General features: G+C 48.5%; 1 protein-coding gene across 9 annotated transcripts in view; it reads left to right on the top strand.

Moving 5' to 3' along the window:
* The window catches only part of PTK2B (protein tyrosine kinase 2 beta), a 121,799-nt gene that overhangs the window by 82,934 nt on the left and 15,382 nt on the right, over positions 1–23,483 (top strand). For 5 of the 9 annotated variants that reach the window (XM_019794326.2, XM_011218670.3, XM_019794328.2 and 2 more), the window contains 19 exons: positions 6,354–6,532; positions 7,052–7,139; positions 8,355–8,434; positions 12,935–12,997; positions 13,211–13,265; positions 13,705–13,845; positions 14,250–14,324; positions 14,928–15,029; positions 15,740–15,857; positions 16,402–16,441; positions 16,903–16,949; positions 17,665–17,715; positions 18,203–18,300; positions 19,234–19,318; positions 19,777–19,877; positions 20,139–20,254; positions 21,904–22,004; positions 22,203–22,292; positions 23,161–23,365. In XM_019794326.2, the coding sequence (XP_019649885.1) occupies positions 6,354–6,532; positions 7,052–7,139; positions 8,355–8,434; positions 12,935–12,997; positions 13,211–13,265; positions 13,705–13,845; positions 14,250–14,324; positions 14,928–15,029; positions 15,740–15,857; positions 16,402–16,441; positions 16,903–16,949; positions 17,665–17,715; positions 18,203–18,300; positions 19,234–19,318; positions 19,777–19,877; positions 20,139–20,254; positions 21,904–22,004; positions 22,203–22,292; positions 23,161–23,365 (1,835 nt within the window). Of the gene's footprint in view, positions 1–6,353; positions 6,533–7,028; positions 7,140–8,354; positions 8,435–12,934; positions 12,998–13,210; positions 13,266–13,704; positions 13,846–14,249; positions 14,325–14,927; positions 15,030–15,739; positions 15,858–16,401; positions 16,442–16,902; positions 16,950–17,664; positions 17,716–18,202; positions 18,301–19,233; positions 19,319–19,776; positions 19,878–20,138; positions 20,255–21,903; positions 22,005–22,202; positions 22,293–23,160; positions 23,366–23,483 lie in introns of those variants that run through there. The other 4 variants (XM_034661326.1, XM_019794327.2, XM_034661325.1 and 1 more) reach the window with 4 other exon arrangements.

A 23,483-nucleotide genomic window follows, 5' to 3' on the forward strand; every position in this document is an offset into this window, starting at 1 on the left:
CCCCGCACTGTCGGAGGGAATGCAAACTGGTGTGGCCATTCTGGAAAAAACAGTATGGAGCTTCCTCAAAAAGTTAAAAATAGAACCGCCCTATGATCCAGCAATTCCACTTCTGAGTATTTATCAGGAGAAAATGAAAACACGAATTCGAAAAGATGTATTCATCCCCGTGTTCATGGCAGCATTATTTATAATAGTCAAGATATGGAAGCAACCCAAGTGTCCATCCATAGATGAAGGGATAAAGAAGAGGTGGTGTATATACACAATGGAATATTACTCAGCCGTAAAAAAATGGAACCTTGACATTTGCAATGACATGGATGGAACTAGAATGTATTATGCTGAGTGAAATAAGTTCAAGAAAGACAAATACTGTATGGTTTCACTCATATGTAGAATCTAACAAATCTAACAAATCAAAACAAACCAAAAAGCCAACCTTATAGATACAGAGAACAGATTGATGGCTGCCAGAGGGGAGATGTGGTGGGGAGTGGGCAAAATGGGTGAAGGGGGTCAAAAGGTACAAACTTCCAGCTATAAAATAAATAAGTCATAGGATGTAAGGTACAGCATGGTGACTATAGTCCATAATACAGTGTTGTATATTTGAAAGTTGCTAAGAGATTAAATCTTGAAAGTTCTCATCACAAGAAAAAAAAATTTGTAATGATGTGTGGTGTTGGATGGTAACTAAACTTATTGTGGTGATCATTTCACAGTGTGAACAAATATTGAATCATGTTATATGCCTGAAACTAATATGATGTTATGTTAATTACACTTCAATTAAAAAAAATAGGTAACCGTTACCAAAAAAAAAAAAAAAAAAGAATACAGGCCTTTTATTCTATAGGTCTCTGGGAAGACCCCTCACCCTGGGTCGTATAACTAGACCTGGCCATGAACTCTTGGCAGGAATCTCAGAAATGATGCTGCACTCTTCTCGGTACATAAAGGTGGGAGGCATGATTTGTTTACATGTTCTACGACCGATGATGTTAACCTTGATAACCTGATCATTTGTGTCTGCCAGGTATATATATGTGTGTGTGTGTGTGTGTGTGTGTGTGTGTGTGACTAGAATCTGAGGGAAGATACACTGAGACTATGTCAATATCCTATTCATCATCAGACCTCTACCCTCCAGCTCTGTCATCCGTTGATGAATCATGCCTGAACCAACCAACACTGAGTTTATTGCCAAATGGTGATTTCCTGTTTCCATCCTTTCTTCTACTACATTTACTAGGTGGCATTCTACTGTAATGAAGCATATTCCCTTCTGCCCCATTTATTTATTTATCTGTCTGTCTCAGATTCTGTTTTATTCAGTGGAATGTAATCCATTCCTATGATTATATTATATATTTTTGTTTTTAGTTTTTATTTCTATTTTTTTACTGTTATTTAAATTCAATTAATTAACATGTAGTGTATTATTAGTTTCAGAGGTAGAGTACAGTGATTCAGTGATCAGTCTTATATAACACCCAGCGCTCATTACATCACGTGCCCTCCTTAATGTCCATCACCCAGTTACCCATCCCCCTGCACCCCTCCCCTCCAGCAAACTTCAGTTTGTCTTCTATGTATTCCTATCATTAGAAATTTTTATACTTAGATGTCCCAGATCTGTCCTGTGCCAGCCCCTTTAAGCTAATACTGTTTCCCTGTTACATATCCCAACACCCTCTAAACACTTCCCTTTTTTCTAGGACAAAAAGATATTCCAGGCTTATCTTGTACTTTCTTTGCCCCAGCCCCGGAATCAGCCATTTCTCCAAGGATCTCTGGATTCATTCTCTCTCTCTCTTTTTAAAGATTTATTTATTTATTTGAGAGAGAGAGGGAAAAAAAACAGAGAGGGAAGGGGCACACTTCCCTCTGAGTGCAGAGTCCGACACTTGGCTCTATCTCACGACCCTGAGATCATGACCTGAGCCAAGATCCAGAGTCAGATTAACCGACTGAGCCACCCAGGAGCAACCCCCCCCCCCACCCCGGTCCTTTTAGTGGAGAAGGGTATTTGGAAACTAAGACTCAAGGTTTGGTATGCAAATGACCATCTGGGTGTCATTGACCTCAAGCTCTTTCAGTACACATAAGACTCTCAATGGTACATGCTCCCACTCCTGGGTGTACTTGTGCTCCCAGGCTCTCTCTCCCGCCCTCTAAAACCATGAGTTCTCACCAATTCTTTCAGTTCCAATCCCTCACCTAAGGGTACACTCAAGCCTTCTCCTCTCCATATTTTGAGTACTTTCTCCATCATTAAGAAGCCCATTTCCCATCATCTTTAATATATTTACTCTTTTGCTGAAGCCCCCTGTAGATAAATATTATCTTCACCACTCCAGCATCTCTGCCCCTGGCCCCACCTCCTCCTTTGCTCTGTTCTTGGCTTTGCAGCCACTGCCAACCCCTCTACCTCTCGACTTTGGCGTTGGTCCTACCGTGTGCTCCAAGGGGAGGAAAAAGTAAGAGACAAAAAGGTAGAAAAGGACATCAGGGTTTTGTTTTTCTTTTCAAAGCTTTCTTTGTTTTTACAAAAGCACCAGAATGTCTAATGGAGCTCTAAAGGCAGCTGTCTGCCTCCTAACCCTCTTCCATTTGCAGAAACTACAGATTTATTCATTTATTATTTTTGTTCATTTAGTTTATGTTATTCATTTATTCACTATTTTGTATGGAGATAACAAAAATAGTGGAATCACTTGGCTAGACTGATCTTCCTGCAGATGACAATGATAAAATCTGAACAAAATAACAAGGAAATGGTCTTGAAAGCCCTGGAGAGTGACTGTACCTGGAGAGTGACCGTAACTAGCAGACTGGAGGGAAACCTGCTCTTTAGAGCAGAACTGCAAGGAATAAGATTTGCAAATTTCTGGCTTTTTGCCTGAGGGCACTTTCCAATCCGGGAGGGATGGGAAGGGCAGACAGTGGCCCCTTACTGGCTTGAGACATCGGAGGATAGAATTTAGGGCTGACAGAGAAGCCAGAAGATTTAGGAAAATCCTGGAGAAGAGGGAGCCACCAAAGGAGTGAACCCTGAAATAGAAAATTAATTTTAATTTTTTTTTTAATTTTCAGAAGTATCAAAATACATAAACTATTTAGGAATAAATTTAACAAAAGACCTGCAAAACTATACACTGAAAAGAACAAAATACTAAGGAGAAAAAGTAAAGAAGAGTAAAATTAAGTGGAGAGATATTGCCATGTTTGCAGATTGGAAGACTCCACGCTGTTAAGATGTCAATTCTCCCTCACTAAGCTATAGATTTAACACAATCTCAATCATGATTCAGCAGGCATTTTAAATAGAAAGTGACAAGCTGATTCAAAAATGTATATGGAAATGCAGAGACCGAGAATAGCACAATAATCTTGGAGAGGAGATGGTAAAAGGTTTATGCTATTTGACTTTAAGATCTCCTCTAAAGCTACAGTAATGCAGACAGTGTGGAACTGACAGAGTAAAAACAAAGATCAATAGATCAGGAGTGAAAGTCCAGAAATAAATCTAAACTTATATGGCCAATTGATTTTGACAAAGGCAGCAAGACAATTCAACTGGAAAATGAAAGTCAACAACCACTGCTGAACAACCATAGACCTTTAAGAGAAAAAAGTAAATTTTGACCCCTACCTCACACCATACACAAAAATCAATTCAAGATGGATCACAGACCTAAAAGGAAAAGTGAAAACTATAAAGTTTATAAAAGAAAATAAGAGAATATCTTCATGATTTGGAGGCAGGCAAAGATTTCTTAGATAGTATGCAGAAAGCTCTGACCATAAAAAAAATTTTTGATAAGACTTTACCAAAAGAAATTGACAAGGAAATTAATAATAGGCACAGTACAGACCTGGAGGAAGTATTTATAAAACACATACAAAGTACTTCTATCTAGAATCTATAAGGATCACCTATAACTCAATAATAGAAAGACAGCACAGAAAAATGGGCAAATGATGGGAACAAATACTTCACAAAGGAAGATACATGAATGGCCTGATGAAAACATGCTCAATATCATTAGTCATCAGGGAGATGCAAATTAAAAACACAATGAGATACTATACATAACCATCAAAATGACTAATATTAGAAAGACTTCTAACACCGAATGTTGGTGAGGATGTAGTGTAATGGATATCTCATATATAACAATGGAAATATAAAACAGAATGATCTTACAGCTTCTTAGAAAGTTAAACATACATCTACCTTTGACACAGTAATTACCACTCCTAGATATTTGTCCAAAGGAAATGGCAACATATGTACACAAAAAGGTCTGTACAATAATGGTCATAGTACTTTTATTCACAGTAGCAAAAAATAAGAAATAGCCCAGATATCTAGAAACAGGGGAATGAATTATATATATTAAATGTTTCCATCTATATCAAGTTCTAGAACAGGTGAAACTAAGCAAAAATGAGAGGGAAAATTGGTTGTCTAGAATTAGGGTGGGCATGACCGTGAGTGAGGGTTGACTGAGAAGGGATATGAGGGAACTTTCTGAGTGTCTTGAAAAGTTCTGTATCTTAATTATTGTCATGTGGATTACACACAAACTGTATAGCTAAAATGTGTGCATTTTAATGTCTATAAATTTTACCTTAAAAGAACTGTAAAAAGTGGTAATAGTTGGGTGGCGATGGGGGGGGGAGTCAGTGGCGGAATGGATGAAGCAAGAATGTTTGAGTGTTGGTAATTCTTGAAGCTGGGTGATGTGTATATAGGGGTTTATTATACTATTCTTTTGACTTCACTGTACTTCATACATGTTTGAAATTTCCAGTAATTACAGGGGTTCCAGTCCTGGAGAAATTAGACATAGGCCAGTAAGTTTCATTTGGGGCAAGGAAGCCTCTACATTTAAAAACACCAGAAGCTGGGACTCCAGGTGAGGCTCAGGAGTGACATGGGGGATTCATAATATAATGATATGAGTGGACAGAGCAATAAAGAGGGTCATTGGCAGGAGAAATGGGTGGAAATAATGACAAAATGGTCAACTTCACAGTCGTGAGCTCTGCCTCTTATCTGTGTCCCTCTTGCTGTAGGTCCCATTGATCCTAGCCTTCTTCCCCATCCCAAGACCACAGTTCTGATTCCTGCACTGATTTGTTACAGCTATTAACATGTGCTTTCTGTGCCTCAGTTTCCCTATCTATCTCATATAGCAAGAGCTGACTGCTCACTCTGATAGGCATTTGCCTCCCTAATGGGGAAGGGATCTTTTAGCTTTACCACGGCATAGAGTTGAAGAGGGCTGGCAGGAGGCAGAGCTGGACCAATGCATGTGGATGCCCAGGCAGACCAATAATTTGGCATTTCTTTAAAACAGTACTATTTAAATATGAGTTTAACATTTTATTAGTGAAAATAAGAGTTTTAAAATTTTGCCTTTGATGCTCCATTGGGAGTGGGCTCAATTTACCAATCACATGTGCAACCGTATGAAAGACCTGAACTAAACTGAAACTAACGTGATTTCAGAACTAGGTGGGACCTCATAGATGGGCTTCCAGGCAGCTGCCCAGTGGGCCTCTTCTTGATCCAGGTCTGGCTCGAGGCCAGGAAATGATAGCATCAGGCCATGAGCAGGCTGATTTCTGATCAAGAAGAAAGCAGGAATAGGAGGGTTCCTAATTTCTTGTCAACACTCTGTTTCCTGTGGCCATGCTTCTTATGTGGAAAGTGGGCCACTTAATCCATTAATGTGAGTCTCATCCTTCTGCCTTGCCCAGCCCCAGCACCCCGTGAAGCAGCTTGGCCTAGTAGAAATCCTCAGAGTCCACTGGCTCTGGGTTCAAAACCCCGGCTTAATTCCATGAGCTGTGTAATGCACATCAGTTTGGTCATCAGCCAAATGGGGATGTAACACTGCCTTCCTGTGTTGTACGGATTCCATGAAATGGTAATGTATGTGAGGTGCCTGGAATGCCTACTACAGACCCTCAGCAATGCTGGCTAAATTGGAAGGCATTCAGACGGTGCTTTTACATGGCGGATGCTCAGAAATTATTCATTGGCTTGGTTGGGGTGGGCTACAGAAGCACAGAATCTGTGCTCTTTGCCTCTGCTGCATTTTCTCCTTTGCTCCTACTCTCTCCTCTTGGTTTCTCTGTCTTTTACCAAACTATCCATTCATCAGATAGAGACCACTGTGCACTGAGCCTAGCACTAAGTGCTAGAGAACCAGAGATAAATGAGAAGTTAAGATGGAACCCCACCCTAGAGAATCATACTTCTGGGGGCCACATGAGGACCGTGGGAATCTAGAAGGGGACATCCCTGAATCCTGGCTCTCTATTCTCCTCCCCAGGATGTCATTGCCTCCATCCTGATGAGTGGACGGATCGGGCCCAACATCCAGCTGGCTGAGTGCTATGGGCTAAGGCTGAAGCACATGAAGTCAGATGAGATCCACTGGCTGCACCCACAGATGACGGTGGGGGAGGTGCAGGACAAGTACGAGTGTCTGCACGTGGAAGCTGAGTGGAGGTAGGAGAAGAGCCCTGGGCTCTTGAACTGGGGGAGATGAGTGTGGAGTGGGAAGGCCCTGGGAAGTCCTTCCTTGGATCACTTCCTAACCTCTGAGAATCTTCTAGAAAATCTGAGTGCCATTTTAGGCCTAGTCCTCTTGCAGTGTCCAATGCATGTATTGGCCAAGGCCTAACATGGGCTCACAGCACATCCCCCTCCCAGGACAGATATCAGGAACATCCCCAGGCAGGGTGCTTTTGGTATTATGGAGAAGGAGGAACAATGGGGCAGGGAAGATGGAGAACCAGGTCAGGCACTGATCTGCAAACCTAAGGAAAACAATTGCCATGAGGGGGAAGAGTTGGAGAGTCAGGACTGGTATTGACTACCACCTGCTGGCCTCCACGGTCCTCCACCTGACAACAGAGGAGGGAAAGAAGAAGCAAGTCCTGAATGGGTGGCCATTGGCCTCATGGGCAGACCCGTACATGACCAGCTTCCCTGTGTCAACCAGAGAGTCTGAACTTCCTGTCCCAGGTATGACCTTCAAATCCGCTACTTGCCAGAGGACTTCATGGAAAGCCTAAAAGAAGACAGGACAACGCTACTTTATTTTTACCAACAGGTAGAAGTATTTTATCTTCCTGTCCCCAGGGTCCTATTACTCATCCTCACCTGGGGAGATAGAAAGACAAAGCCCAGATTTGGGAGGTCCCAGGCTAGGAAACTTCTCATGGAGACCTAGATGCCTCGGTCCCTAGTCAGAGTTTCCAACCCTGGTTCTCTCGTGGTTCACTGAATGCTGGCTCACCCCGCCCCATATGCACAGCTCCTTTTGTACTTTGCTGGTCACTATTTACTGCCCAGGAGACCTGGTGGTGAGCAGACAAAGCAGGTCCAAAGAGAATTGGTAGTCTTAGCACACAGACTCTCACATGCCTGGCTTCTAGCCCACTCTGCCACCTACTTGCCCAGGATTCCTCCCTGTCTTAACTTACCTACCTGAAGTTCTTTCCTTTTCTTAAAGATAGAGATGATAATAATATTTACTTTATAGGGTTGTTGTGAGGACCAAATGATATCATTAGCAGGATGCTGGCAAACCGGCTCTCTGAAGAAAAGAATCTCTGGTTTATAGCATGGGCCAGTTTCCATGGTGTAAATATTTCCCCACCATGGCATTTTTCGAGTTACCAGTATGATATCATACAACTTGAAAAACTTCAGAAGATTTAATACCTGGCTTTTATGAGCTGTTTGAAGCTGCTGTAACACATCACTGGCTGTAATAATGCAGGTAGTGTGCCTAGCACAGGACGGGGCACAGTGAGGACTGAGGACATGTGAGCCTGCTGCCACTGTTGATTGTCTGGTCCCTGCTCCCACCTGCATCTCCCTCCTGGTTTGCTGTACCTAAAGCCAAACTCTGACTGTAGAGTGGATGACATCTGTCACTACTTACCAACAAGACTTTGAATAAATGATTGGCTCATCCCCAAATCCCAGTTTCTTTATCTCTCAAGTGAAGAGTGGAGAGGAGAATCTGCACTCCAGCCTCAAAAAGCCATGAGAGAATGTGTCTGGAAGCACTTCCAAAAATCTGAAGGCCTTGGCCTCTGGAGGCATGATTCTAGAAGACTCTGGAGGGAGGCAGAGCAGAGGGTGGGTCTCCCCCTCTGCTCTTTTTTGGCTACACGTTTGTGCATGGTGGGGTGTATGAGAGAGAGACATCTTGGGGCTGCAGGATTATATTCAAAGTTGCCACCATCTCCTGGGGCCTCTGTTCAGGGAAATGGGGAAAGAGGGCGTGACTCTCAACCTTGGCCTTTCTCCTCACCAGCTACGGAATGACTACATGCAACGCTATGCCAGCAAGGTCAGTGAGGGCATGGCCCTGCAACTAGGCTGTCTGGAGCTCAGGTATGTGGCTTCAAGGACCCTCCAGGGACTGGAGTTCTTGGCCAGCTTGGACTTGCCTCCAGGGTGGGAAACAAGAGTGGGTACATGAAGGGAGGGTGACAAATGGTGGCTGACAGAGCGTAAGGTGCTTGCCATCTGGTCCTTGGAATAGAAGGGCCAGCCCCATTTCTGGTCCCCTGCTTCCTTTGGCTGCCACAGCCCTTGCCTCCAGACTGCCTGCTTCTTCCATCTATCTGCCATTCAGTAAATGTTTCTTTGAGCACTAGGCAAGGTCCTGGGAGATATTCAAATGTTGGGTTTCCATCTGTGTTGTTCACTGCTGTCTCCAGCTGTAGTAGGCATCGATAAATATGTATAGAATTAGCAAGTCATGCAGAGATGCCCTCAAACTTCCGGGTCTGGTCTGGGAGGTGACAGGTGTGTCCACAGTTGCTTATAATACAAGGCAAAATAAAACAGGTGCCAAACATACACATATATAGAAGCCCTTAATTCTGCCTGAGGGATCAGGAAGAGGGGATCTGAACTTCCCAGGAAGGATAAATCCCATCCGGAGACAATGGGGGGAATTGGGGGTGGAGAGAGTGCATTCCAGGCTAAGGGATCAGTGAAAAGAAAAGAACAGACCAGAAGGTAGTGGGAGATGAGCAGGGGAGGTCAGTTGGACCCAACCTTGGAAGACTGAGTGATAGTCTAAGAAATAGGCCTTATTCTTGGCTGTCGAAGCATTCGGGGCAGAGGAGGGTGGTGTGGTTAAAGCTGTGCCTAGCATTTTCTTGACCAGAGCAGACCGTTCAGTTTCCCCACCTGTTTTATCCATCCATTCCTTCATCTGTAAAACGGGAATGATGATAACAGTAGTGACCCTACAGAATTGTTGTAAGGAATTAATGAGTTAATGTATTCAAAGTACTTACAACGATAGGGACAGAATATTCAGTGATTATTTATTGTTTGTATAACTTTTTTCTCTTTACCCTTGTTTATTATTTATTTTTAATAGACATTTTTTTAGAACAGTTTTAAATCCGAAGCGAAGCTGAGAGGAGGGTATAGAACTTGCCCATACGCCTCCTGCCCCTACACATGCATGGTCTCCCCACTACCAGCATCCCCCACCAGCGTGGTACATTTGTTACAGTCGATGAATGTACATTGACACATGATTATTACCCAAAGTCCATAGTTTTCATTGGGGTTCATTCTTGATGTGCATTGTATGGATTTTGAGAAGGATATGTTGTCCTGTATCCCCCATTACAGTGCCATATGGAGTGGCTTCACTCCTCTAAAACCCTCTGGCCTCCACCTCTTCATCCCTCCCACTCCCAACTCCTGGCAACCACTCACATTTTTACTATCACTGTATTTTGCCTTGATTTTCAGAACGTCATATAGTTGGGATCATACCTAATTAATTTTTTATTGATTGCTTGCAAGTGCTCTGTAAATGCCGAATATTTTATCTATACGTCCCCCTCTAAATTAAAATGTGAAATTCATGAACCACATGCTACCTCCCCAGGGTGAGGAACCAAGTAGTCTCCCCTTCACCTGAGACACCCAGGACCACTGCCCACTCCCAGCAGAGCCCCAGAACAGTGTGACCTAAAAACTCAGAGTGAATGTGTACCCCAAGAGTAATTGAGTAGTAACTGATAATAAGTAAAGATTAGAGAAAGAATACTCAGCTTACTTCAAAAGACATTTTGTCTCATGGTTAATTTATAAATGTTGGCAATGAGTTAATGTTTCTGTTGCTTTTTTGAAGAAAAACACAGTCAACTGGATTTTGCATAGATGCTTCCTTACCTTCTGCCGGTCTTACCTGGGCATCAGTCATGGGCCTGTGCTTGCCCGTGCCTTGCTTTCCACCTAGTGTTAGCCAGTCAGAATGGCAGACATAGGCGTCACAGAACCAGCCAGCCAGATCCCATGGGGCTTCTCCTAGCGGGTGCAGCCTCATTCGGTGAAGGCATTGAGGAAGGTTGGGGATCATCAGGTGGCCACTGATAGCAGCTGAGATGGGACTCAGCACAGAAGACTGTGAAGCCCAGTCTCTGGGGAAACTGGTACATCCGATAAGTGGCGGTGACTGGTTCTCCCAGACATCCCAAAGATCTTCCACTGCTCCAAACAGTAGAAACACACAGATCATGACACATTGAGGGATTGGGTACCTTTATGAAAAGTAACACTGTAACTGATCTTCAAGGGCAACTGATGATAGAGGGAGTGGGCTGGATTGCAGGAGATGGAAATGACCTAGGTGTGCTCCCTGAACTTCCCCTCACCCTTTTTTTTAAAGATTTATTTATTTATTCCAGAGAGAGAGAGAGAAGAGGGAGAGGGAGAGAGAATTTTTTTTAAGTTTATTTATATATTTGGCAGAGAGTGTGAGGGAGAGAGAACACAAGCAGGGGGGAGCAGCAGGCAGAGGGAGAGGGAGAAGCAGACTGTCCACAGAGCAGGGAGCCTGATGCAGGACTTGATCCCAGGACCCTGGGAGCTGAAGGCAGGTGCTTAACCGACTGAGCCACCCAAGCTCCTGGAGAGACAATTTTTAAGCAGACTCCATACTGAGTGTGGAACCCGACAGAGGGCTCAATCCCACGACCCTGAGATCACAACCTGAGCCAGATGCTCAACTGTCTGCACCACCCAGGTGCCCCGAACTTCCTTTTCTACTTTTCATATACCACCACCTCCATCACTCTAACATTGCTATTATTTCGTGTACTTTAATTCCTCAGTGTTCATTAGAAAATTTGTTTCCCCTTCCATTTAGCCAGCCCCATTTTTTTTTTTACTAAGGTTTATTTAAATATCCCCATCCTTGGAACTCTTTCATCCATCCGTAGTCTCAAAGCTCATTCATTCATTCGATTGCCATAATCTTGAAGTCACATTAAGAGACTGCTGTCAACCGGGGGCTGGGAAGCAGACCCCGCTGTGTGGCGTACTCTTCTCGTTCCCTTTTCAACCTGGTAAACTCATTTTATCCTGCAGCTTTAGAAAGTTTTCTGAGCCAGCGTTGTCTGCTCGCCCTCTACACTCATAGAAAAATCTGAGAGCATGCCTGTGACGTGTCCATCACAAGCAGTATGGGGTTTCTTCCCACTGAGTCAGTTCCAGTGTCTTAGCATCTTGAAGGCTTCCCTTCCTCATGCGCACCGCCCCCTCCCCCACCCTGCGTGGATCTGCTGTACTTATGCTTTGCTCTGATTGGCTCCCGTGCACTAAATTGTGAAATCCTATCAGATCCTATCAGATCCTCGAAGTCGGCATTGGCATCTCATTTGCCTGGCACAGAATGAGAGTGCAGTATGCATTTGAATGAATGGATAACCCTGAAAGATCTAAAATCCTCTTCTCTGATGGGCATTTGCCAACATTTATCCTGTTAGAATTCAGTAAGTGCATACAGCAGGCCAATTTGTTCAGTTACCTAGGAGTACATTTTGCAGCTCCCTCAAGGCAGCGGGAACGGCTGGAGGCCATGTTGCCTGTAATCAACACTCCACAGGCATGCTCTGAGGTTTTCTGTGAATGTGGGGGGCAAGCGGGTAACAATGGCTGAGAGAACTTTCTAAAGCTGCCATGATGGGCTGTGTGGAAATTTGGGATCTTAACTGTAAGCACTTTCAGGCACAAGTAGGAGGAGAATGACCGTCCATCCAGGGGAGAATCCTGGATAAGCTCCTCATATCCTACAAGCGAATATCATCCCTAATGACCTGTTTGGTTTCCAGAGTGCAGGCCTGCCTTAATCAGCTGGCCTGCTCCTCCAGGATCCGCTCTCCCGCTCTGTCAGACACCTGGTACAGAGAAGTGGGTCAAGGAAGAGCATTCTTCCCAAATTCCTGAGTTCTCTCCTTGGATCAAGCTCACAGAGTTTCTCCATCTCAAGAATAGGGATATTGAGGGCTGGATAATTCTTTGGTTGGGGGGCCATCCTCTGAATTGTACGATATTTAACAGCATCCCTGGCTTCTACACACTAGATGCTGGTAGGACCACCCTCCTGCTAACCAGATGTGACAACCAAAGATTTCCAGACATTGTCAAATGTTTCCACACTGGAGAGGGAGGTGTAAAATTGCCATGGGTTGAGAACCACTGAACTGGACCATATACACGAGCCACTGAATGCTAGGCCTTCCAACAGTCAGTGTTGGCTGCCTTGGGTCATTTCTTTTTAGAGGCCACAGATAGAACTGCCATCTTCCTCCTCTGTCCCCAACCTGGGCAGTCCCAGAGCTGGGCCTCCCAAAGCAGAGGGCTGGAGTCCTTCTTAGCAATGAAATTTGTGGGTTTTCCTTTTCGTCATGGTTTTGTAAATATCAGTATCTTTTTATTCTCGTAATGTTCTCCTTTCCATTGGTTACCACATTTGGCAGGGGAAAGGGAGCCTCTAGAACAACGTGTGGCATTGGGTGAGCCCAGTCTAATGGCCTTGTTCTCCAACCGTCAACCTGTCCATAACTTCTCTCTCTCCAGGCGGTTCTTCAAGGACATGCCCCACAATGCACTTGACAAAAAGTCCAACTTTGAGCTCCTGGAGTAAGTTCTGATGGTGCCCCTTGCCTCTCTTGCCTTCCTTCCTTGCTGCCCTGCTTTTCCTAACTCACTCCCCACCTTGTTCATCCCCAGACCAGAGCCAGGCAGGACCTATCCCCCTGGTCCTTGAGCCATCTTGCCACTTCCTGATTGGTCTGAAGTCCTAGGTTAGGGATGAGGGGGAGTCAAATGTCACTTTTCCCCCCCTTCTTTCAGGAAGGAAGTGGGGCTGGACCTGTTTTTCCCAAAGCAGATGCAGGAGAACTTAAAGGTGAGGAAACCACTGGGCAGGGGGCCCAGAGATGCCCCCTTTCTGTTGGCCTCCAGGACTGGAGCTAATGGCATTGGGCTGGGGTACTCGGGAAAACCAGAGAATCTGTGCTGTTTGGGGCCATCTAGGCATAGGACCACTGAAAACATCCAGTGGGCCCTTTCTGTGGCTGGCAATTAGGAAACCTGGCTGCATTTCCACCTCAGAGGTCAAATAGCTTTGTGGCCTGGGGATGCTACTTTCCATGCTTCCCTGCCAGGGCTATGGTGAGCCTCCCTTGAGAAAGCAGGTGTGTGCTTTAGATAATAGATTGCTGCTGCTCTCGTGGCAAAGACCTGAGGACCAACCTCCGGCAGCAGAGAGGCCTTTGGTGAGATCAGGGAAGGAATGAGAGCTTGGAGGGGCAGGGTCTGCTCATCGCTGACCATCCCCCCCCCAGCCCAAGCAGTTCCGGAAGATGATCCAGCAGACGTTCCAGCAGTACGCCTCGCTCAGGGAGGAGGAGTGCGTCCTGAAGTTCTTCAACACCCTCGCCGGCTTTGCCAACATCGACCAGGAGACCTATCGCTGTGAACTCATTGTAATGACACGTCCTCTTTATTCCCTCCCTGACCTGAATTCCAGGCCTCTCGGGGAACGGGCCCATGAGGCCAACATGGGGGTGCCTAGAAGGGGTGTGCTTGCTTGTAGCAGCCCACATAAGCCGAGATCCTCGGGCAGCTGGGCCTCACCAACATACCATCAAATGCAACCAACGTTAACCTACTTGCCTGAGGAAGGGAACTGAAATCTTGGCTCCAGATCTTGGAGGTGGGCAGAGTAGGCAGGATGTTGGGAGGAGGGTAATCTGTCTGGCAGGGTTTTAAGATTGAAGGAGCTGGAGGGCCCGGGAGAGAGTGGCCTGTGTCTAACTTAGAGAGCTTTTTTTCAAATTTCTGAAATAGAAGGACTGAAGCAACAGTCCTTTCTCTCCTTTTATTCCAGCAAGGATGGAACATTACTGTGGACCTAGTCATCGGCCCTAAGGGCATCCGCCAGCTGACAAGTCAAGATGCAAAGGTAGAGGGAGACCGGGGGCAGGCTGCACCCAACCCCAGGCTAGGCAGTCTTCCCCTCTCTGCTGCCTCCTACCTTGTCCTGCTTTTCAGTTGTTCCTGCCCCTTGCTGAAAGCAGAGAGGCTCTCTTGATATGAGTAGCCCTAGAGAGAGTATTTGGAGCATGGGGCAGATGGTTCTTTACTTCCCTGTGACTATCCCCTGCCCAAAGCCTGGTGTGGGGGGAGAACAAGGGTGGTTTGGAAGGAAGAGAAGACAAAAGGGCACTGTCAGTGCTCTTCTGGCTTAAATAAAACAGTTGCTCTTGCAATGGCAAAATGGGGCAATCATTCCCCTGGAAGTCAAAAGACCTGAGCCCAGTCCTGGCTCTATCACCAACACGTATAAGACCTTGAGCCAGTCCCAGCTCTCTAGACTCATCTTCTCTTCTGCAAAGTGAAAAGCTTAGACCAGATGATCCTTTCAGTCTTCATTGTCTTTGATTCTCTCTTCATCCCACTGAGAGGCTCTCAGTGCTTCCTTGCAACCCCTCCCCCCATATTGACCAATCTTCATGGCCCGACCCCAGGAATGGGATGGTCTGAAGGTTGCCCTCCTTTCTTACAGCCCACCTGCCTAGCTGAATTCAAGCAGATCAAGTCCATTAGGTGCCTCCCCCTGGAGGAGGGCCAGGCGGTACTGCAGTTGGGCATCGAAGGTGCCCCCCAGGTGAGCATCTCTGGGCACCTGGGGGCTCTGAAACAAGCATCCACTGAAGGGCAGGATTTCTTGCTTAGGTCAGTCAGCCTGGCTTCTGGGATCTTGCTAAGAAAACTGCACCTATTTCTCAGACAATGTAGCAGGTTGACAATAAAATTATAAGGGAAATGTATCAGGACACAAAGCTGTTTAAAAATGTCAAGAAATAAGTTGGGGGAGTTTTTAGGGTGGGTGAAGTGACCAGAAATCAAAGTACAAACAAGAGGTCTAACTTTGAACAAGTGGATGATGACTCAGTAATAAGACCTCCAGGGACCCGGACTTTTTGTGTGTGGAAGAATCAGAGAGAACTCAGACTGCAAACCGATTATCTATCTCCCCTTTCATCTGTCTGTCCCCTGCCCACTCCCTCTTCTCCTTGTTTCTGGTCTTACCTATGGAGCACCTACTAGGTACAAGGCATTGTGTATGTGCATTCAGAGACCAAAATAAGTCCTAGCTGAATCTGGCCTTCCTAGGGTTTAGGGTAACTAGTGGGGAGGGATGACGAGTGCGCCCCCTGGTGGCTGTGGGGAATGGAAGCCGAGCCCCAGGACAGGTGCTGATGGATTCCAAGCAGGGGATGGCTGGCGTTGTCTGCTCCTTTCTTCTCCAGTCCTGTGGGGCAGACGCTAGCCAAGGCTCTCAGGTCTCATCCTTGGCTGGTCTCTTCTCTGCAGTCCTTGTCCATCAAAACCTCCTCTCTGGCAGAGGCCGAGAACATGGCTGACCTGGTGGACGGTTACTGCCGGCTTCAGGGGGAGCACAAAGGCTCTCTTATCATTCATCCCAAGAAAGGTGAGTCTCCATTTAAAGGCAAACTGGCCCAATGGGCACATGTGGCGCAAGCCCCTGTAGGCAGAGTGGGAGAAGCAAAACCATTGACCAAGATGTGAAAGAAGAGGCTCTGGAAGCGGGACGAGGTGCTCGCCCAGCCCTTCTGGATGGCCCCTGTGGACCCATGCTGGGTCCTTAGCTGCAGGCTCTGGCCAAAGGCTGCTTGGGGGCCGGCTTCTGGAGCTGAGGTGTTTGTAGCCCCAGGAAGAGCAAAGCTAGAGCTAGAACATGACTGGTCCCTCCTGTGAACATGGGTCTTTTTGGGGATGGGATCAGGAAGCAGGGGTCCGGGTTGGAACATGTGGGTGGTGGCAGAAAGAAACTTGAGAATTTCTTCTACTGAGAGGACTCTAATTCAGGCTAGCTTCCACTCCGACTTGCAGAGGATACAGAATGGTGGGAAGGGGTCTCCCTTGTGTTGGCTCATAGGAGCAATGAGGTCAGCCATCTATCTAGGCCCCTGTGTCCCTGGCTCCAGCTCCCCCTCTTTCTGCCCTCTCCCCAGATGGTGAGAAGCGGAACAGCCTGCCCCAGATCCCCGTGCTGTGAGTACAAAGGGAAGACAGGGGAAAAGGCCTGCACTCAGCCTGTGTCTTCCTGGGAGGAGGCAGAACGAATAGGGAGCCCCCCCACCCACCCCCGGCCATGGTTTCTGGTTTCCAGGCCCCAGGGGAGAATACAGGAACCCTGGCATTTCATAAGTGGCAATTTCTCACTAGTAAATTTCACCCCGTCAATTCCTGCAAGAGTAGTCCTGTGTCCTAATGCCATCTGGCCTCATCTGAGGGCAAATGGCTGTTGTGCCCTCTTTCCTGTCCCCTGGCAGCATGGGCCATGCTCCCTGGCTGGTGTCATTGGGACAGGCTGTTCCTCCGGGCAGGCAGGGGGCACAGTGCAGCTGGCCCCTAGGAGGGGTGGGGAAGAGAGGATGGGCCGAGGCTGCCCCGGGGCCGCATTGCGAGGCTCGGAATTCACCAGGCTCCTGCCCTCTCCTCTCCTCCTGCAGCAACCTGGAGGCGCAGCGACCCCACCTCTCAGAGAGCTGCAGCATAGGTAAGCCTGCCTGTCTGCAGTCCTCTGCCTGTGCCCAGAGCCTCTCTTCTGACTGCTCTTATGCCATTGTCAAGGATTCCCTCAAAGTTACAGAAAAACAAACTTCCCCTGTGACTTCTCAGTGACAGCGTAAAGCGTCATCAATCAGAATAGCTAACATGTATTCATTCACCCGTTGATACTTGGCGCCATGTTTGTCCGAGCTTGGGCCGCCATAACAGACACCACCGCCTGGGGGCGCCATACTCCTAACCTCATCTGAACCTAATCCGCCCCGCCCGCCCAAAGGCCCCACCTCCAAATAGCTTCACCCTGGGCGTCAGGATTTCAACATATGAACTGGGGGAGATACAAACATTCAGTCCCTAGCAATGTTAAATATATAATAGGTATTATTTTATTTGATCTTTATGACATTCCCTACCTAGAAACATTCATTTCACAAAAAGAAAAACTGAGATTAAAGGAGACTAACTAACTTCCCCTAAATGACCCAACCAAGTAGTAGTGAGCAGGGATTCAAGTCAAGGTGCCATAGGCTCTGTGGCCACACCAAAACGTGGGTCGAGAACCCCGCTTCTTGCCTGGCTCTCACTCCCCCCCGGGATGTCAGCCTTGGTTTTGCGGGCCTGCACGTGGGAGCCCCATGCCCATTTTCCGGTGGTGCCCTCTGAGGGCATCTTACCCATAGGATGTTCTCTTTCTGTCATTTCAGAATCAGACATCTATGCTGAGATTCCCGATGAGACCCTGCGAAGGCCCGGAGGTAGATCTCTGGCCCCACCACAGTGGCCACAGACAGAGCCCTATGAAGTGACATTGTGGGGACACCTGTGACACCTCAGGGGGACTTTGTTTCCTTCCTTCGTCCTCTCCCACGTGTGCCTCAGACAGAGGCAAACCTAAGTGAACCACCTTTGATTTGAAAGCTGAAATCATTCTTTTTTCCCCACACTATTGACTTTTTGTGTGCCTGTGATGTGTGTGGGGATCCTAAGAGTGTGGATATGAGACCTAGCCTTCAGGGGGAACAGGGTGACAGACCTTTTTCCCCAGGTCTGAGGTGATGGAACCTCCTAGAACTCCTTTTCCAAGCCAACTCCTGGATCTCAGCTAAGATGTTATTGAGGGGTGTGGTGATGCCTAGGCAGGAGGGGAGCAGAGCCTGGCATTGGGGCCTGCAAATACTCAGATTCCCAGGGGCATCAGGGCTTTCTGTGTTCTGAGACTATCTGCTCTTTCCATCTGCCCAGGTCCACAGTATGGCATCACACGGGAAGATGTGGTCCTGAATCGGATTCTTGGTGAAGGCTTTTTTGGGGAGGTCTATGAAGGTGTCTACACAAATCACGTGAGTTCCAGACTTCGCGGACACTCCTCTCCTACTTTCCCTTAGGACGAAAGGGAGTTTGTATATTCTGGGGTTGCAGAGGCTACCATGATATGTGGCTCTTCATCCACTTGGCCTTTGCAGTATTTATGAAATACCCAGGGAGTGTTGGAAGCAAAAGTCATTTCCCAGAAGGATAGCAAGCCTGGGGAGTAAAATGGAGCCAGGACCTGGGGAACAGTTGGCTGAATCTTGGCGGGCAAGAACGTGGGGAAGTACGAGAAAATGTGGCTCTGGGAAGAGGAAGAGTAGGATCAGAGGCAGGGGCTAGTTTTGAGGCCCCAATGGGGCGGGACCCTGCAGAAAGGGTAGAGCCAAAGAAAAGGCAGCAAAAATGCAAAAGCCAACAATAAAAAGAAAGAAAGAGACAAGGACACTGGCTTTGCATGCACTCCACACTCATCCATGAACAATGGGCAGAGCACAGGCCCTGAGCCTCAGTGTGCCGATCTGGATGGCCAGAGGCTTTAGTCTCAAAGGTCCTTTCCGGTCCTGACATACCCTAATCAAGAAGCAATGAAGCCAGCAGGCACCTGGGTGGTGCAGTTGGTTAAGTGTCCATCTCCTGGTTTCAGTTCAAGTCCTGATCTCAGGGTCATGGGATCAAGCCCTGCGTCAGGCTCTGTACTCAGCCTGAGATTCTCTCTCCCTCTCCATCTGCCCCTCCTGCTTGTGCTCTCTCTTGCTCTAAAATAAATGAATCTTTAAAAAAAAAAAAAAGGCAATGAAGTCAGGAGTCGGAGAGGAGTGGGGAAAGGTGGGGGGAAGAAGAAGGGGAGGAATGTGCCTTGCAGAAACCAAGCCTGTGGGACCACCATGGCAATGCTGGAGAGGGGACACTTTCTTTTGAGCCCTGGGCTGGCCCAAGGGGCTCTGAACAGACTTCCATTGCAGAAAGGGGAGAAAATCAATGTCGCCGTAAAGACATGCAAGAAGGACTGCACTCTGGACAACAAGGAGAAGTTCCTGAGTGAGGCCGGTATGTGTCCCCTGGGAAATGACACAACCCCCGTGAGTGGGAAAAGACCCCTGGGACCACACGGACTTTCAAGATGGGAGAGGGGGGGCACCTGGGTGGCACAGCGGTTGAGCGTCTGCCTTTGGCTCAGGGCGTGATCCCGGCGTTGTGGGATCGAGCCCCACATCGGGCTCTTCTGCTATGAGCCTGCTTCTTCCTCTCCCACTCCCCCTGCTTGTGTTCCCTCTCTCACTGGCTGTCTCTATCTCTCTGTCGAATAAACAAATAAAATCTTAAAAAAAAAAAAAAAAAGATGGGAGAGGGGCCTGGAACCTCGGATGGGGAGGGTACAAACAGTGCAGGGACCTCCATCAGGAGGGATTTCCTTCCCCATTTCACCCAGTTGGGAGAGTCCAGCCTGTTTGCCCGTATTGCACCTTAGAGCCACTCTGGCCCATCCCTCTTGCCCCCAATTTCAGTGATCATGAAGAATCTCGACCATCCGCATATCGTGAAGTTGATCGGCATCATTGAAGAGGAGCCCACCTGGATCATCATGGAATTGTATCCCTACGGTGAGGTGAGCTGGGGATGGCAGAAGTGGAACCCTGTGATGACAGCTAGGCCACGGTCAAGCGACGCCTCAGGGTGGGATGCATTTAGAGCATGGGCTCTTAACTCCCAGCTTCCTGCCCTCTGGATCTAGCCCAAACAACCCAGAGATCGTGTGTAGAGGAAATTTCTGGAACATCTTGCCAATCTGGGTTTGCCAGGGAAGGGCTTGGTAGCTGCCTTCAGAGACTGTGCCGGGGTCCTGATGGCATCTTCCCCCTTCCTACAGCTGGGCCACTACCTGGAGAGAAACAAGAACTCCTTGAAGGTGCTCACTCTCGTCCTGTACTCGCTGCAGATTTGCAAGGCCATGGCCTACCTGGAGAGCATCAACTGTGTCCACAGGTGGGGCTGGGGAGGAAGCTGAGCTCCTCGATCTGACCATGGAGAGGTTGGGGTAATGCGGGGCTTCGGGGTCATGTAGATGAGTGTTGAGACGCCAACGCTGGTCCTGCCTCATGTGACAACTCGAGCATCTGCTAGGAACCCGTTGCCTCATCTGAAAGTTGGAATTGCCATACATACCTCGCAGCACTATTATTAAGAGTGAATCGAAAGTGCTGGGCATCTGACTGTAGCTCAGCATAGCCTAGCCCGCTTCCCGGTGGGGTCTAGGACATTGCTCCCCTACTTGCACAGAACTTGCTATCCTCAGGCTCATCACCCATTTTTGGCACATGGCCCAGGCAGGGGGACTGGACTGGGGCAGCACCTGGAAGATCCTGGAGTCTGGGCCCTTCCCAGCCCAAGCACCTGGCCCCCCACTGGTCCTCAGCACCCCTGAGCTGCCAAGTCCTCTCCTCCCTCTGGCTATGGAGTGGGCCCCTTCTCCACCTGGCTTTGTTCCCGTTCCCTGAAAGGAGGTTCCAGCCACAAGGGATGTGATCCCCTGGAAGAGACAGAGGGGATGCTCCCAGAATAGTGAGGTGAACAGGTGAATTCTCCAACACCTGGACGTGAGATATGTGGCCTTGTGGGTGATACGATGCAGAGCAATGTGTGGGGTTGTAAATGTTCATTTGTTCCATTCACTCGTTCAGCATATCTGGAGCTCCTACCCCATGCTTCCAGGCACTGTCCTCGGCTCTGGAAGAAAGTTGTAGTCAAAACAGACCCAAATTCCCTTTCCTTGTGGAGCTTACCTTCTAGCATGAGGGTAAAATTTGAGATGTAAATAGTCATGAGGGGAGGGTGGTGGCATAATAGATCTGTTTCCCTTGTTTGTTTGGGTGAAGTTGTCCTGCTCTGAGGGCAGCTCTTCTGTAATAAAGGCAGATGATAGGGAATGGAGCCTGCCTGTGAGAAGCGAGCAGATGAACCTGGGGTTAGAAAGGATGCCAGGAACAGGAGGTAAACGGAGTCAGTGAGTGCTCCCCAGAGAGGGGTGAGAGCTCAGCTCTGGAGCTAGGCTGCCTGGGCTGACCCCATCCCCAACCCAGGGAACCTCCTGGGCCAGCTCCTTTGGCTCTCTGTGCCCGCCCCCCCCGTCCCCTCCTCTGTGGCAGGGTTGGGGGGCTTCTGAGGGTCTCTGTCACAAGGCAGGGTGTGTAAAGCATTTGGGTGGTCCTGACTATCCTCGGGCTGCATGGAGGTTTTCCGTGAGCTGTTGCTCTTAGCCATGACAAAAGCCTACGGTCCGATGGAGTTGCAGAAGCAGGGCAGAAGAGTGCTAGGGAAAGTGGTTGGGGCTCTCTCTTGAAGAATCAGCAGGGTGACAGCATCCCTGGCAGAGGGGAGGGTGTAGCCCACAGAGCAAGTGTGCAGAGCAAGTCCTGGGAACCTGAGCTAGGCTTCACACTGGAGCCGTGTGAGAAGGGGGATGGGAGATAAACCTCCCCAGGGAGGTGGAACGAGGTGGCCAAGGGCCTCGCGTGGGGGGGGACCTGGAAGGCCAGCCCAGCCTCCTGGGGCCCTGGTCAGCACGCTTCTCCCTTATCTCTCTGTTCACTGTCTATCAGAATGAAACATTCTGAACCTTCACATCTCTCTCCCAGGGACATTGCCGTCCGAAACATCCTAGTGGCCTCCACTGAGTGTGTGAAGCTGGGGGACTTCGGCCTTTCCCGGTACATTGAGGATGAGGAGTATTACAAAGGTGAGGGGTGTTCAGCCCCAGCCTTTTCCCTGGAGAGGTCGCTGCAGCCCCCCCCCCAAAAAAAAACTAAAGAAAGAAAAAAAGACTGCAGTTGGTCAAGCCCAGGCCAAGAGTCTCTGGAGAACAGGCTGTAATTCTGGATAATTCTGGATCTTTCTTTGCTAAATAACCCCTGTGAATCTCTTTGCCCACCCAAAGCCTCTGTGACCCGTCTCCCCATCAAGTGGATGTCCCCTGAGTCCATCAACTTCCGCCGCTTTACCACAGCCAGTGACGTCTGGATGTTTGGTGAGTGGAGTTTCAGAAGAGCATGGGAAAGGGCTCTGATTTTCCCCTCCGTGACTAGGCTAAGAGCAGGGGCAGGGGTCTGGACCGCCACCCCTGGGTCGCAAGGGTTCTGTTTTGCTGTAGCTACTGAGAAGTCCCAGAAGTGGGGGCCGGTGGTGGGTTGGGGGTGACACGGGCTAAGGGCTTGCGTGGGCAGTATTGGCTCCTGAGGGGAGCATGGACTCCACTAACCGATCCCAGGGACTGATGTGGGGACCCCCTCCCTAGAGGGGGTCAAAACTCTGAGTTTTGTTCTGGGAAGGAGGTACAGGGAGAGGTGAGAACAAAACCAGGAGATGGACGGACAGCCCTTCCAGGGCACACAGCCGCACAGATTATCCTGCTCCGTTCTCCACAGCCGGCCCGATAAAAGCTCGCTATTATTATTCCCATTTTCCAGATAAGGAAACTGAGGCTCAGGCAGGCCAGGGGCTTGTGTTGGCAGCACGTGCTGGTGCGAGGCTTCAAACCCCAGCTTTCCCATAGAGTCTTCACTCCCTCTTAAGGGAAGGCACTGGTGGTCCCAACAACATGCCCTTTGACTGCCCCCCTCCTCCTCACCCCACAAAACCTAATGGCTCCATGTGGAAGGGGTCTAGGGAAGAGAGCCTTAGTTCACTTGCAGATGCAGGTGATTGGTCTCTCCTCGGTGGACCACCACAGTGGGCAAGACCCCAGGGATGCTAGAAGGGGAGGCTGGAGAACTCGGGAGGTCCCTGGCTGGGACTAAGTGCTGACTGCCGTGGTTTTTCCTGAGGAGGGTGGACTGGCCTCTCCAGGCATGTGTCCTCCCCAGCACGGGTCCTGAGTCCTCTCTTCCTGCCCTCAGCTGTCTGCATGTGGGAGATCCTGAGCTTTGGCAAACAGCCCTTCTTCTGGCTGGAGAACAAGGACGTCATTGGGGTGCTCGAGAAGGGGGACCGGCTGCCCAAGCCCGACCTCTGCCCACCTGTCCTCTACACCCTCATGACTCGCTGCTGGGACTACGACCCCAGTGAGCGGCCCCGCTTCACTGAGCTCGTGTGCAACCTCAGGTGACCATGGAGCAGGGATGGGGGGCTGCAGGCCCAGGGACCTCAGAAAGCAAGTCTCCTCTTCAGCTGCTTTTAGGGGCTTACAAGAAACGTACTTCCCTAAAGGAGATGCAGTTGG

The sequence above is a fragment of the Ailuropoda melanoleuca genome, chromosome 5 (genome assembly GCF_002007445.2).
Source record: "Ailuropoda melanoleuca isolate Jingjing chromosome 5, ASM200744v2, whole genome shotgun sequence".
Taxonomy (NCBI): Eukaryota; Metazoa; Chordata; class Mammalia; order Carnivora; family Ursidae; genus Ailuropoda; species Ailuropoda melanoleuca.